The sequence below is a fragment of the Sesamum indicum genome, linkage group LG3 (genome assembly GCF_000512975.1).
Source record: "Sesamum indicum cultivar Zhongzhi No. 13 linkage group LG3, S_indicum_v1.0, whole genome shotgun sequence".
Taxonomy (NCBI): Eukaryota; Viridiplantae; Streptophyta; class Magnoliopsida; order Lamiales; family Pedaliaceae; genus Sesamum; species Sesamum indicum.
In genome coordinates, this window is record NC_026147.1 from 17,817,993 (window position 1) to 17,834,565 (window position 16,573).

At 35.1% G+C, this 16,573-nt stretch overlaps 2 protein-coding genes across 2 annotated transcripts in view; both read right to left on the reverse strand.

Moving 5' to 3' along the window:
- On the reverse strand, positions 5,601 to 6,923 carry LOC105158673. The gene is made up of 2 exons (XM_020692516.1): positions 6,664 to 6,923; positions 5,601 to 6,594 (listed from the first exon to the last, which is right to left on the reverse strand). The coding sequence occupies exon 2, from the start codon at positions 6,441 to 6,443 to the stop codon at positions 5,601 to 5,603; it is 843 nt and encodes a 280-aa protein (XP_020548175.1). The 5' UTR covers positions 6,444 to 6,594; positions 6,664 to 6,923.
- The window catches only part of LOC105158674 (small subunit processome component 20 homolog), a 28,286-nt gene continuing 20,298 nt past the window's right edge, over positions 8,586 to 16,573 (reverse strand). The window contains exons 27-33 of the mRNA XM_020692282.1: positions 15,115 to 16,571; positions 14,742 to 15,021; positions 12,676 to 12,909; positions 11,373 to 11,879; positions 11,079 to 11,241; positions 9,372 to 9,911; positions 8,586 to 8,885 (exon numbers count right to left, since the gene is read on the reverse strand). Coding sequence (XP_020547941.1) covers positions 9,658 to 9,911; positions 11,079 to 11,241; positions 11,373 to 11,879; positions 12,676 to 12,909; positions 14,742 to 15,021; positions 15,115 to 16,571 — 2,895 coding nt within the window. The 3' untranslated portion in view covers positions 8,586 to 8,885; positions 9,372 to 9,657. The remainder of the gene's footprint in view (positions 8,886 to 9,371; positions 9,912 to 11,078; positions 11,242 to 11,372; positions 11,880 to 12,675; positions 12,910 to 14,741; positions 15,022 to 15,114; positions 16,572 to 16,573) is intronic.

The following is a 16,573-nucleotide window of genomic DNA, read 5'->3' on the forward strand; positions in this document are numbered from 1 at the left end:
TTTGTCTGGGCACTACCTTGTCAGATGTCTCACTCCACCCGACCAAGTCAAGGTAGTGTTTGGTTGCAGGAATAATTTTCTCATGCGGAAAAAAAAAAGATCTAACACATTTCATTATTCTTAAAAATACATATCACATCATCTGTAATTAGTACATTTTCTTTCTTACCTAATAATTTTTACTCATCATTACACTTTTATCCTCATCGAATCACATACTTCAAAAGAAATCTCATCTTGAGCAAACACATTCTATTTCATTTTTTCTCATTGAGATGAGATGACGTGAAATCACAAGCAATAACTAGCCTTTTCTTTTAGGGGCTTTTGGAAGGTGTATTTACTTGAATTTATAAAATATAGGGTAATTTACAGCCACCTCTATTGAGGTTTGATTTAATTATGAATGCACTTTCTTTGTTTTGAAAAATTACAAATACCTTTCTTGATTTAACGCCCCTCTAAATATGAGTTTTTTTTGCTAGCTTTCGTTATATTTTCATTCAATTTTGAGGTGAATTGACAAAAATACCTTTTGGATTATGAATTCTAATTTTAAATGTTTTTAAATTTTTTTATGGACTAATATACTTTATGAATTATTTACTTTACCCACCTCTATTTTTTTAGCAAGGGTGATGTAGTAATTTTCACATCATCATTTAGGGGATACATAATTATTTTTTATTTGATGGGGTATTTGTAATTTCTCAAACGAGAGGCTGTTCGTAATATGCCAAACTTTATGGGAGGTAATTGTAATTTGTCCTAAAAAATATATTTACTGAACAATCAATCTTGGACAACTACCCAATTTTCATTTGATGTTTGGACTACTTGTCGGCTGAAATTGATCTTACAACCTATGGCCCATAAATAATACGTTGAAGCACTCTGGTTTATGATGAATATGGTAAGAGCATTCTTTGTGATGAATGACGAATAAATCTAGTTTGCGGATGCCAGTAATCACGAGCCCTTTATGCGTATTGCCTCAAGACAGGTGTATTAGAGATTAAATTGACTCATAGAATTTGAATTGACGATGTATTTTATCTCATATCATTGCTGTAACATTGCTGTATTGTTTCCACAGTGATTTGTAACAAATGGTTACCTACATGCCTGTACTCCTTTAGCTACATTTCTGTGCATCTGCATTTTCGTTAACATCTCTTGCACTTGTTAACTTCCATTAACTAAGAGCTTCTGGGTTCGTAACTCGGAAAATGATAGCAGTAGATGCGCAAGCCTGGAGAATGGTATTTCGAACTTTTTATTATATGTGAGAACCTCACTGGAATCAATAGCTTGCTCAATTCAAGTAAATATAGTTCACACAATAATCTTTCTCTGCTCTACGTCCCTCGCTGTGTTTTTAGTTTGCTATATGCTGGAGTTGTTTGAAATCTTTGGTCACTAATATTGTTGTTTGTATTGGCATCAATTGTTGCTTTGAAATGCTTTTAGAATTTGCTTTGTTAAAAAAAAGCTGAATTGAGATAGAACAGTACATAGAAGTTGACGAACAATTAGTACTGTTGTCATTTGTAGAAGGCAACAGGATTCAAGTATAATATCTCCACATTGTTGAGGTTCATTATCCATTAGGTTTGTGTGGAAATGGTTGGGGGATTGTAGATGTTACGTCTGGAAAGGGCAGTAAGGAGATTGAGATCTGTTGACAGTTGGGATGGCATGCAAACAGGCCAAGAAGTAAGATGGGATTTCATGGTGAATAACAATGAAAGAGAGACGAGCAATGATAGGTCGATTATTTTGTTACAAGAGCTGTGTTTGCTTCGTTAGTGTACTTGAAATTGCATCTACACACGCCTTTTAATCTGACCTCAACTACATACATATATAATTATCAAAATTTATTACAAAAAGTGAGATTATAAATAGATTGAGGGGGTCGACGATTCAGTCAAGTTGTTTTCCTCTCTTGATATACATATAATACTAGAACGTATCACTTACGTTGCACGTGTATAAATATATATTTTGAGGTAAATATATATAGCTTATTTTTAACTACAAAAAATGTTAAGTTCATAATTTTATTTATATTTCTATCTTAGAGTCATTGGTGTATATAATTATATATTAAATAACTAAATAATGATTTTTTTTTGGTAATTGATAAGGAAACTTCATCCTATTATTTGTAATTTACTTCTAAATTTAATATGTACTATTAAAAAAATTTAAAATTGAAAGTTTTCACTTTCTATTTACTAATTATTAAATTTCAGGATCTTGCATTGAAACAAATTAACGCAAAAGTAAATTATTATAAACAAATTAGTCAACATCCTTTTTTTGTTTTTGATTTTTTTCCGCGGTAAGATCAGATTTCCCCTTTTTAAGCATTTATTTAGGAAGTGATCCCCTGCCCTTTTCCTATGACTATTTACCATTTCTTTTTTAATTTTTTTTATTCTCTTAAATTGTTTCTTTTACTACATGTGTTGAGCCTCTTTTAATTATTGATGTGAAACTAATGGAACTAATCATTTCACAATAAATGCGGTTTTTTTTTTTTTAATAGTATGCTCTTAAAGTGTTTGAGAAAATAAGATGTAAACGTTTATAAAATGTTAGAGGGTTTGACATAAGGGTAAATATCACTTTTAGTCCCTCAACTACGACACTTATATGAATTTAATCCCTCATATTTCCTTCTGATTAGAATTATTAAATAAAATGTGAAGATTTCATCAAAATTGATACTCGTCCTTAAAAATTCGTTGGTTAAAACTAACAGATTTGTCAAATAAAAAATAAAAACGCATGCAAGTGTTAAGTAAGGTTTCAAGTTGAATAGCATGGTTGGAAAAGTGATGATCTCACCACTTAACCAAACACATTTCCTTTTCTTCACCGGAAATATTATCTAATTATAATTATAAAATAAAAATTCGCTAAAACCCATACATCAATCTAGCGGTGGGTCTTCAAAATGGGGAATTCGGGTCTAGACCCAAACCAATCGGGTTTCAGTTTTTTTTTTTTTTTTTTTTTTTTTTTTTTTTAAAACAACGAACAATTTCATGGGAGTTATCGAGAAATATTTGATCAATATACATGCAGACCACATTAATTAATACAAAATTTATTTTAAATTTTGGGTATGATTTTGAAAAATCTGGTCGGGTTTTGAATAGAACTCTCCTACACAAACTACCCAATTGAATACCTGATATTACAAAAACAGACGCTTTCTAATCCTTCAAATCTTCTTCTTACTTCCCAACAAAAAATTCTTTTTCAAATCTTTTTTTTATTTTCCTAAAATATCTCAAAAAGAAGGTGAAGTAAATCTTCCAAACCCAATAGTTAGAATTTAATGTTTAATTTTCTTATATTTTAATTTATAATGATTAACTTAATTTGATTTATTCCATATTTTATTGTTGAAAATCTAGTCGATTGAAGTTAATTTTTTTAATCTTTTTTTCCTTATTTTTCTTGTAAACTTTTTGTTGCTTAGAATTCTTGCTGGCCAAAATTCTTCTGGACAATGTCTTCTTAATTTCTGAAGTTGGAATTTTTTTTATTTTATTGTTTAGATTTTGGATTCAAGTCTGATGAACAATTGATGTATGCATTTCAACTAATTTTTATTTTAGCTTTTGAATAATGTTTCGGGTGAATAAAAAGAGCAAAAATAACTTTTGGTTGAGTGGTGGGATCACCACTTTTCCAACTATGTCCCTTGTTTTAACATATTTTGAATCGCCATGACCAAATTTGATGGAATCTTCAAATTTAATGGACTCATTCTGATGAGACGGAAACATGAGAGACTAAATTTGAATAAGTGACATAATTTTTATCCGCAATGACCAAAAACCACTTGTTTTATTGGCATTTCCTTCTAAGTAGTGAATGTGCATCGATAATTTCCTGCACTTAGAACAGAACAATAAGACGAACCAGACATTCAGACAAAAGGGTTCGATGACATTCAACGATCCTGTTATTCGACCAAACGATCCTTTCGCCTAGGATTATATTGGAGAAATGAAGTGGGTAGAAACTGAAGGTGCGTATGTGATATTGGATCTGCTCTGGTTTCTAATACATTTTAGCTAAGAGATGATAATTACATAAGCTACCGACATATCTTCTCTGCCGTCTCCTAACTTACACTGGAGAAAAATCAAACAATGGGGTCACAAGGGGAAAGGATGACAGTAAGGAGAATGCGAGGAAGATGAACCACACACAAGATGTGTTCACTCGGACTCAATTCAAAGTAACTAAATAAAGGAACCTCTTGATCATTTAGTAAAAGATGCACGTAAATGGACCATGATTGAACAGGTAAATGGCAAACTATTTCCAAAAGCAGAATCACATGAAATTGGCACATTTTCGTGCAGCAATGCAACAAGAGTGTATGTCTAATCGTACAAAAGTACATATAGAGGAAATTTAAGAGCTATGTGAAGCTCCATAATAGTGCACCACCTCATCTCAATGAATCAAAAGCGAACTGCTGGCATCAAAATCAGATTAGACGCTAGGAGATACATGTATGTGAATGTGCTATTGTGAAGAATCATTATGAAGGAATTTGATGGCAATACCAGGCAAAGATGTGGGCTTTCCACTAATGAAAGCATCTAGGAAGGATCATAGAGCAATTACACAGTCGACTGCAAGTGGACAAGCAGCAGATCTGCTGCCAGGATATCAAAATGTGTAGCAATATTACGCTCATCTAGCTAAGCATTCACTATAAATGCATTACTCTATATTTGTATGCCACAGAGTTTGCAGGGGGTTCCTCATGCTGAATTCTCCCAGAACACAGTTCAGATATTCGGAATAACAATAATACGAGGTGAGTGAAATCTACTTCCTTTTTTCGGTTGAATTAACACTAGGAAATCATCATTCAACGTAGTTACAATAAAAATTGGAGGTAAAGATTATTTGTATGCTATACCAAATAAGATCAAGGGGTACCAAGAAATTTTTTCAATGAAAAAAGGTAAAGAATATAAACTACATACCTATAGTACAGACGCCTAATCTGGAGTATCATTACTTTGTGAAAATCACAAACCCCCTAATACTTCAATAACTTAAGTTTCTTCATGCTCCTTACACCTGCAGGGTAAAAGGATATTATCCAGTGCAATTTGTGGCACTAACCATCAACAATGAACTGATCTTCTTGGTTATCTCCCTCAACCCGTGCATCACCATGAACCATAGCATTTACATGGTGCAAGTTCTGCATCATCTGTGATAGATAATGGCTGCTAGCTCCAGTGTGATCAGAAAGCCCAGCAGGGTGACCAGTCCACTGTGAAACAATTCCAAGAAACTGGTTGGTTAGATTCTGTTGCTCATGGAGTATTCTAGCTTGAATCTGACCCATTTCTGCTCGGTGCTGACTTAACATCTCATCCATCCTCTTCTTCCATTCTGATCTCCTCCTGTTCAACCTCTCTTCCCATTCCCTCTCATGCATTAATTCTTCCTCTCTTCTTCTTTCTCTTTCTTCATTCTCCCTCTCCATAGCTTCCCATTCTTGAATCCATTGTCTCCTCAACTTCTCTCTATTGTTCTCCCTGACTTCTCTATCCTTTTCCATATCTTCCTTGGAGATGTTCTCTCCTTTGCCTTTCCCGCTCTCTCTCCAACTCACGCTGCTCAAACCGGGTTTCCATCTCCCTCAAGTGCCCTAACTGGTTAACAAGAAATCCCCATGCCTTCTTCTCCAGCCCTTTCAACACCTTTCTCTTCTTTCTCATATCTGCTGCATTTGGTTCAGTATCTTCACAAATAAATCTGGCACATGCATCTTCCCTCAAAGAAACCTCAGTTTTAGTACCTGCATTATAATTCTCTTCTCCCTCCTCTCCATCATAGTCGAACTCCAAATCCATTACTCCATTTTCAACCCCGTCGATCCCACCCACAAAATCCCCCTCCGGCACTTGACCCAGCTGCTCAAATTGCATAATATCCATTTCATGACCACCCCCCTCGAACCCCCCATTACATTCATTACCCCCTCCAACCCCATCATTGCTTGTAAATACAAGCGGCACATCTCCAAAAACCTCCTTATACCTAAGGAAGTTCGACCAATGCGTAATCCCTTCCATCCAATCAAACTCCTCCTCACCCGATCCCCTGATCGAAGATTCTTGCTTCTTAATCTTCTGCTTCACCAAGGCATACTGGTGCCTCATATTCTGCACCTTAGTGGAGACATCCTTCCAAGTCCATTGCCATGGATACAACACTGGGTCTCTCACGTGGTGCATGGAATTGACATGTAGAGCAATGGGCTTGTACTTTTTCTCCCTAGTTTTCATCTTTGATAAAGTCCCATCACAAGACATCTCTCCGTACTTATCTATCAGAGTCCTCTCCTCCGCCTCAGTCCATTTCTTCCTTCTTGGCTGAGGCGTCATCACTTTATACCACTAAAATAACTAAAACCACTCAACAATTCAATACTCATTCAATTGCAAAAATCACATAACCGTAGACTTCAGCAAAATATCAGGAGCCCAGATCAAGATTTCTTACATAGAGATGGCGATAGAGCTGTTTGATACCCCTCTGCGTAAAAACATATGCAAATGTGTGATATAGACATCAAGAATCAAGAAAAGGTACTATTGAACTGACCTTCAATTGGACAAGGGGCAATCCAAGGATGTCTTGAATCGGGTTGAGGTTGAAGTGAAGCCAAGGACAAGTGTTGCGGGGCAGAGAGGACTATTGGGAAAGTTTAGCGAATTCCTGAAGATCGGAGAAAAAGATTATAAGTATTTTCAGTGAGGGACTGATAAGGAATTTAAGGAGTAAATGGGGGTACAAACAGGGAATCGAGCTTCTATGTTCGAAAAATGAGAGAAAATGGAGTTCTCACTGCTCTAACAACTCGTTCTCACACGTAATTCCTACAAATATATGGGATTAACAAAAAATAAATTTATAAAAAAATATAAATGTAGAGTAAGATGAGCAGGAAAAAAAAAAAATGTAACATAAAGTGAGAAGAAAGAAAAAAGTATGTGAGCCTGAACCAAATAGCTCTAAATTCTATATTCGATCTTTTAAGTTTTCGTTTAAAATTAATTTAATTTCTCAATTTCATTTCTTGAGTTTTGTATCTTTAAATTTTGTTTTTGTATCAGTTTAGTCCCTCTGACAATTTTTCGACAAAAATATGGCCGGATTTTGACAAGGGTAAAATGGTCAATAAATATAATTTTATTATTTTAGTCCCTTAAGTTAATAAAATAATCAAATTAATTATCTTTTTACACGAAAAAATAACTTTGTGAGTTTATGTTTTGCACCAATGGTTAGTGTTTAATCTCTTTTCTTATAATAATTTTGCTACCTGGTATGTACTTCTCCAAGGAATGGAAAGAGTTTATATAGAGATTTTGAATTGGCTACTTGTGCATTCTCTTGCAAAGTTCAATCAACATTTTTTCTTGTCCTTTTATCAAGAGCAATTAAAGGTATTAACGGAACTTCGTCGGCACTAAAGACTGTGGATTTCCGATTTCTCTTCTTACAATCTCAGACCACTCCTCAATTCTCGCCTGTATGTCCAATAGCAATCGATTCATCCAAAAAATTTGAAGTAAATTCAGCATGTATCTTATGATCAAAATACAAAAATTCAAAATTAACTTTGTGAAAAAGAATAATAAGTTTGGGGGGGAAAATCTAAAGCTGTTTTGACAGACTTAAGCTAAAAATTAATGTGGAACATTGCTCAATAATATTTGTGAAAATTTACTTTAAGAAGTTCATTTAACCAGAACTGATACAATAAAGTCCGGAAAATACGTTATTTTTGAATTGTACTAAAAAGGAATTATACATGTGCTGACTGCCAGCGACGGAACATTCCATTTATAATTAAAAGATTTTGTGCTTGTCTTAATTTATAATTACAAATTACATGTGCAGAAACCGCGTGCAGGCTAAGAACAAACAAAGTAGATTATACATACACAAAATCACATTTGTGATTAAACAACAGATGAAAAAAATATGTAGCACATCATTTGCCAATAGCATAACTAAGTCCAATTTATCAAAAGTGATATTGCTCCACCCTTTCACTATTAATCCAGTGCTTCTAGCAAGTCTTGGAAGGAGTAGCATTTAATTCTTGAAACGAATGAAGCATCCATTTAGCTCCCACAGCTAAAATCACATAACCCACCTAGAGGCTAACAAACATCATCGTTCACTTTCACCAAATTTGTTGCTACCGGTATCATGGCCGAAAGATTCAAGTCAAGGAAAAACGACGTGCCAATAAAAGACAATAAAAATACTGTCAATGACATTTATATGCCTCCAACTGCCAAATAAAGGAGCCTCTTGAAGTATCTCAAGAAAACCACATAGCAGCTGGCAAAAGAATCATAAGATTCAGGGACAATGTGGACTAATAGTGTGCAAAACATGAACGCAAAAACATTTGCTGTTTGCTCCAATAGTGAAAAAGGAATAGAAAACGAAATCATGGGGCAAATTTGGAAGATATGGAGAAATGAAAATCAGAACCTATGACACAGTCGAAAAAGAAGTGCATCGAGATTGCATTTTGAGATACACCTGCCCAATTGTGATTCTTACACAAACTACATTTGGCTCTTCATAAATTCATGTAAATTAACAGACAGAATTGTTCCATAACAAAGCTCGCTGAAACAAAAATACAGACCACCGACAGAATTCAACAATGAGCTAAACCAAAATCAGTGATCAATGTCCTATTTCACTTTTGCTGATTATCTACATCTTCAACAACTCGGATTAAAGCCTTCACTGGGGTCCATGAACCCAAGGTAAAAGTGCATATTCATCAGCAAGCAAATCTATCAGAGACAGAAACACAGAACAGTGAACAACATAAATAAAACTTTTAATTACAGCCAATAAATTTTGCATCCATAGTTAAAAGAGGAAGAACAAAAAACATAAATATTTTCGTGCACTATTTTTAAAGGAGAATGCTATGGAAAAACCTAGAATTACAAACTAGTCCAAACCTAGATAGCTGAACAGAAAGCCAATTTGATGCGTGAATAGAAGAAAATTATGGCGACATATTGTTGCGTCACATATGACATCTCAAATTCACATCAGTTTCATTCTAACCTCCTAAAAACATGTTTCTGCGGTAAAAGTGGAAAAGAAATTCATATGTCACAAAAACAGCAATACTGTATTGAATTTCCACATAGAAACAAATGAAACATATGTGTTGATCGGTACCATTTTGAACCCTAGAGAAGAATACTTTTGATGCGACTGACTTTTAACTATAAAAAAAGAAGAATTGAAGATAGAAAGAGAAATACCTCCGCCACCGGCGATTTCTCTGCACTCTCCTCAATTACCGACATTGGGTCTGAAGGTCATTCAGAATGGGCGGCTCACAGCCAGCCTCCTCCTCGTCCATCTCAAGTCGCGTAAATTGAATAATTAAAGAAATACCCATATTGCATACATTGGACGAAGAGAATCACGGGTATGGGCTCTTGGTTGCTGGATAGTTGTGGTCGCCCTTGAGAGGAGATTTTGATGGGGTCCCAAAGAGAGGGAGAGAGGAAAAATGACGGTTCACTGAACATGTGTGGCGTTCTCTCACATCCATCTCCCCATTTTCATGGTCATGATTTTCCTTTTCTTGTGAGCCCGATGCTTAGCTGCAATTCTAAGTTTCCTCTTGGCATTTCGTGTTGGGTTCACTACAGCCATGATCTTTTCTTGTTGTTTCCGCTTATCCCGCTTCCCTTTGAGATTTTTCCTTATTTGGCTGTAAACTTGAACAAAATTTTGCATCCCTATTATATCTCTTATGCTTTCGCTGACCTCTTGTGCTAATTGTTTCAGATCATCTGCCGTGATAAAATAAGGGTCACAATTTGAAGCAAAAACTCAGTCAGACTAACAAAAAATCGAATAAGTTAGCACGTCATATCATGCCCACAGATAGTCACAGTTCTAATTAGTCAAATATCTAAAATTATCAGCTCATGAGGTATTGAGTATTTAAGTCTACAGGAAGACATTAAACACACCCACTTATCTCAAATCACAAAATCACAACCCTAATGCACCCTGTATGATCCAATTGGTACATAAAAGCTTCAGATTTCTGTTTCCAAAAGTTCAGAAAAGATTACTTCCGCTGTCCCAAGAACATGAATCCATTTGACTCGCATGATTAAAAATAAGAATGGGAAGGGAGAATCTTACTTTATCTTTACATTATTATCTTCAAAAGTACAACTAATGGTTGAGCTTAATGCTCCAACAAACAGAATTTTGCAAGAAGGTTCCATCTAGAAAGTGAAATCTTACTTTTTAATGTCCAAAGAAACAACAGAATATAAAGTGGGGATGAGGTCAGAATTAACAGATGAAGTGTTTATTAGCTCATCCAAACTTCAACATCCTCTGAAAATTCTAGACTGAAAAGTTAGAAAAGAGGCTCGTCTTCACAAAACTTGAGGTAAAGTCGATTTCCCAACAATCCATGGCAAAAATTGCCCTTCACATCTCAATTCCACACATTATTCAGGAAAAGAACTTAAGCAGAACGTAATATTTTTCAATCTGGAATGGTAGAGCAAGCTAGAGTTGGTTCATGTTTTCAACAATATAAAGCTCTCAGTGCAACATAATGTTCTCTGGATAGCATTCCTATATCACTGGTATATACATGGAAGATGTATATTCCAAGCTGCTTAGTGGTTCCTCTAAATGCATATGCATCAAACTCTAGGAGAAGTAATTTTTTTTTTCTTTCTCAAACAGGAGGAGACATTACTATCTCACTTTTAGGCATTCACCATTATTTTACTAACTTCTCTGCCTCAAAACTGGAACCTAAAGGGCGCTGTTTTCTTTAAAATAAATTAATAATAATAGAATCGTTCCGTATTATATGATAGGAAAGGGCATGTACAGACACAAAACTGGACACTTCTTTCCACATGCAAAAGGAAGGAGGCATTGAACAATAAGTTTCCTGTCTAGATGGAATTTCAAACAATGCTCACCTGAAACAACTTTTCCAGTATAACCTTCAACAACTCTGTACAGAGGCAACAACAGTAGATATGCATAATTATGGAGATCATCGTCGCCAATAGGTGATGAGATTCCATAGCAACCAAGAAGTTTTGGTGAAATTGATTTGAAACAATTGAAGACAATTTTAATCTGCAACAAAGGTTTAGTATGCCATCAATATTCACAATTCTTGAAATACAAAATAAGAAATTTGTCTATTCAAGATGAGAAAAGCAAATTGCAAATGAATAATACATATTTTGGCATCTCCTAAAACACACCTGATTGTCATCCATCTGAAATGTTATCTTTCCCATCCTCTGAAGCAAATAGGAGATAAATGGATGCTGATGTTGATTGTGCTGACCACTGGCATCAGAAGTAAAAGATGCAAGTATCATCTTTCCTTTTCTTGGATCAAGGGCACCAAAAGCTTTGAGGAAACGTTCTTGCTCACCACGTTCAAGGTTGGACCAGAACTTAGGAACATCCATGAATTCAACCTCCACTAAAAGGGAATGGAGACCACAAATTGAAAACACAAGATTTTGCATAATAATGACACCAGCTGCATCATCGATCAATTGCACCTTCAGTTGACAACATAGAGAAACAGCTGCAAGGAAAAGGATGCTCGGTTTCATCAGAAAGAATGTTCCCATCGAGACTTTTTTATCTCTGCAAGCAGTGGTTACTGCAGCAAAGTAAACAGACAAAATCCGGTTTGATATGTTGCGCAACCACAGGTGAGGATGCAATAGAAATTCACAGATGGTTTCCCATATATCCTGAAATCAGCCAGTGAAAGGAATATGAGAAGCTCAATAAGAAAGGAAACTGAAGGTAAGTCTATCCACGATACATACAGAGACTGAACTTTGAAAAACACTAGGAAGATAAGTTACTGAAAAGAATTTAACAATCAAAAACTTCAAATGTAGAAAGAAAGAAAGAATGGCTCAAGTCATGCAGACACAAGTACAGATTTTTTATTCTTTAAATATCTCTTGCGCATTGAAAAAGACAAAAATGCAGGAAAGAGTCGTTAAGTTATAGTGCTATTTAGATCAAGTGGTAAATGAGTCCAACTACACTCCCTGCCTCTGCCTGAGAGAACTGTTTAGAAGCCTGAATTTCGACCGGCAACCACAAAAACATCATATGGGGTATAGAGGAGGGAAGAGAGAGTCATAAAGAAATAGGAAAACCAGCTGGGTTATATCAGAGAGTGGATTCTCTGTAAACTCATATAGCAGACAGATAAAATCAACTCTGCATCATTATCAATTGAAATTCATTTATGATCCAATGCCTGCCCAAAATTTCCATTGAGACACTGAAACTTTGAAATGTTTACAATGAAGTTGATATTCTAGAGTCACATCTCCCACCTAATGTACAACTTTGTTTTGCCAAGAAACACGCATTATGAAACATTGATACCAATGACTACTTCCAAAGCCTAATGTTACTAAGGCCATTAAGCAAAATTGCATCATACACCCCTTCAAAAGATGTGACTTTAAAAACCAAAAGGAATTGACTTAGCACAAACAGGACTACTTCAGATGGAACAAGTTGTACCTCAAGCTCCCTATCAAAGAACAAAATATGGAACTGACACAGAAGCTTCTCCAACAAAACCAATGAATAATATGCCTCCTTCCAGAAAGGAGCAACTGCTTCATCCGAGGAATTTTGTTGAATTGATGTAACAGCACTTAAAGCAGACTGCAAAATATTTCTCAGTACTGGAAGTACTCTATCAAGGTTTTTCTCAAAACTTTTTCTCATTACTTCCACTAGTAAACCCAAAACCTGTTAAAAGAAACAATTAGATTAGTCATCAGAAGCAATAGTAGTACAGAATATAGAAAAGCATGAGATGGTAGACAACTTTATGATGTGCAATGGAAAGAAAAGATCATAATGTTATATAAAGATCTCCCTCACGGGAGAATTACTAACAAAATAAAAGTCATATCATGAATCCTACTAAAAATTATTATTGTCATTTTCTAGGTTGTTTCATATATAGTCCAAACTATGACCTCCATATTTAAGGCCAATAGAGTTCGTGATAAGGTGATTCAGGTCATTAATAATTACAAACACCAATACATATAGTTCAAAATAGTTACAATTATTAGTCACATGGAAGAGCATTAAGCTTATCAATTATCATTTTGTACCAGATACCAACAGCGTCATACCAACATATATTATACATCAATCCAACAGTTACAATATATCTAGATGATTTCTTCTGGTTTTAGAGTTTGCACATCCTGTTCCCAGAAATTATCCATTAATCTTAAATAACCAATACAAATTTCCTCATGGGAAAAGGAAAAGATGCACAATCATCAGAGGTAGAACTACTAAGTCATGTACTGAGCCATCGGTTATTTTAAACAGAGAAGAGTTCAATGATACAATTACGGTCACTGAATTTTTGTATTCACATCTAACAATTGTTCAATTTCAGATTTTTACAGTCATCTCAGTTTTGTATTCACATGTAACAATTACTCCATCTCAGTTCTATGTCAATAATAAAGTTGTATAATAACAATAGACTCTGAATATAATCAAATTTCATTTTAATAAACATTACCTTTAAAGGATTTTGCCAAACTAGACATTATACCAACGCTCATACCATTATTGACTTTACGTGTGGAATCAGTAATTCTCAAACTTTGGCTATCAGTGAAAGAAGACAGATTATGGAAAAAGAAAAGGACATCTGAGAGCTTCATCATCACCAGAGTACACTTATCTGTTTTTCCCTAGATTTGTTTCTTAAAGACCTCCAGCTCCCACAGCCCCCCCACCCCCCCCAGCCATAATCAGGAAATACTAAAATTAAATGGATTAATGTAGAATCCTACAACTAAAAAGAAAATAAATGTAGAACAGGATATTCTCTAATGTTGTCTTTGAATTGATGAATCATTACAATTGTTTAGATAATTCTATGTTACAACAAAATTTAAATCCTTCAATTCCCATTTTGAAGTGTATGTGGCATTATACTGAACATCAAACTCATTTAATATGGAATTGTTTGAAATCATTTTCTCAAACCCCTCGGTCAAATCCAAATTCATCCAGATCTAAGTGAGGAGTAAGCAAATTTATAATGTATCTAACTTTTTATAGAATTAGGGTTCCCATGCTATGTTATTCAAATATCTGTATCAACACCTATAAAGATATATTACTAAGCGCATAAGTACTGTAAGCAAGTTCTAACATAAAGATTTAAACTCGACGAAATAACTTATAATACTGAAATAGAGCTTCCATGATGAAGATCATTAATAAAAATAGCAACCTAATATTAACAACTAGAAAACACTAAGCAGAGTCCTTGGTAAAGAAAATAATAAACAGCCGGTGGAATATCAATATTTTGTATGCAAATTTGTAGACAATTCAATTGTTCTTCCTAACGTTATAAGAATGAAGAGCACAGTCTCAAGATCATAACCAAATTTTAACCGAAGTAATAAAAAGCAGTTATGTGGGAGCACTATTTATTCCTTTTGACAATTGACAATGAGATTTTAAATGAGAATATGATAACCTGTGATAAGAGCTTTCCAGAGGATACTTCACAAAATATTATTATATATTATGTTTACCTGTGCTGCAGCACTCCAAAGATTCTGATTTCCACCTAGGTACCAAGACAAACTATACTCAAGAATGGAATGAAGTGAATGCGAGTTCACATGCCCAATAAGGCACTTTATTGCAGCTGCAGTCATGGAACGAACTTTGCTGTCATCATCATTCGCCAAGGAAACAACCAAATGCACAAACATTGTTTGTGATTGCGCATCTATAATATTCCTTGGAAATTTCAGTATAATAGCATGGAGCATCTCAAGAGTTGCTTCCCTTCCAGTGGGATGTTCATATCTGAAATATTGTAAGTAATAGAAAGAATGTTTGAACATCAGAATTAGATGAAAACGCAATAAGAAACAATACAATAAGGTTAAATATATTCACCTCAGGTTTGCAAGTAGGAAATCAAGATGTTGCTGTAAGCGTTTCTCAGAAAGATGGTAGCCAAGCAAAAATTGAAGCAAGATTTGACTACACTTTTTACGGATCGGTTCTAGTTGACTTTGTACCATCAATTCTGCAACTATTTGGACAATATCATATATCTCCGGAACTACCAGTTTCCGGTTCACAATTGCTTTCAGAAGTGAAAGCGCAGCAAACGAAGGATTTTTCGCAAAATCAACAAACATTGGAAATTGGATCAACATATGCAACTGATCAGCTGAAAGAGTAACTCTTGTGCTTCTTAGAAGCGCCGTCAACAACTTTATACATGACTCTGTCAATTGGCTGCTAGCATTTACCGAACCTTGTGCGATAACCAATAATGAATTCTTAATGCTGTCAGCTTGGGATTGAAGCGATGGCAAAGGCAACCTAACTAGAGGAGCCAAACACCTGAGAGCAGCAATTATAACACTTTCATACTTAGAACTCAAGCACTGACCCAACAAACTGACAAAAGGGTCTAGTAGTGATAACAGTTGCTCATCCTCTCTGTTAAGCTTCAAAGTTTTCATGAAATTCTGAAGAACTCCAAGAGCAAATGCGGTTATCAAATGAGAAAAACGTCGATCAACATTCACTAATCTCTCAACATGAATTGTTTTAACCCGTTCATCATCTCTGTCTAGTTCACTGTTCGTGGAACCGCAACTATTTTCATGTTCACTAGTTTCATCATTTATACCATCTTTAATAAGGCAATTGGTAAAGATAAACAGGTCAGTCTGGTTGACAGATGGATTGCATTCAATACCGGCAGCTATGGAACTTAGCATGGTCTCCAATTTCAATTTCATTTTCTGGGTAAGCTGCTTATGCAGATGAGCTGTAACAGGTGAAAGCAGTTTGAGAGCCTGAGTCTTGAAAGTGATACTCTGCGCAATCAATTTGAGGGTTTCATAAGACTTCTGCTTTCTGGTCTCTTTCATTTTTGAAGCAATCTTTTCCACCTCTTTCTCCTCAGAAACATCCCCAAGTATATCATTCTCTACGACGGAAAGAAGCTCTTCTAGACAATAATCCAACTTTCCACAAATTGGATTCATGAGAAATTTTGTCAACATGAAGTTCAGAGTGTATCCAAGCACATGTAATTCATAACCTCTCTTCAATGTGCTCTTCAAGACCTTGACAATAAATTGCAAGTACTCCAACCCCAGTTCTTTTAAACAAGCAGCCAATGCAGATCTAGCTTCATCACGTACACTTTCTAATCGATTTTTTAGAAAGTTAGAAATACGGTGAATGATAGTAGGAAGTTGCAACTCCATGATTTCGCTGGGCAGCAATTTTAGAAGTTTAAGTGCGACCAGGCTGATATTGACATTGACATTGTCAGAATCAGAGCTCAACAACTTTTGAATCTTGGGGAGTAAATTTTTGCACAGAGATGCCT

Excerpts from the sequence above, each read along its gene's own strand:
- LOC105158673 (XM_020692516.1), bottom strand. The coding sequence starts at position 6,443 with ATGACGCCTCAGCCAAGAAGGAAGAAATGGACTGAGGCGGAGGAGAGG.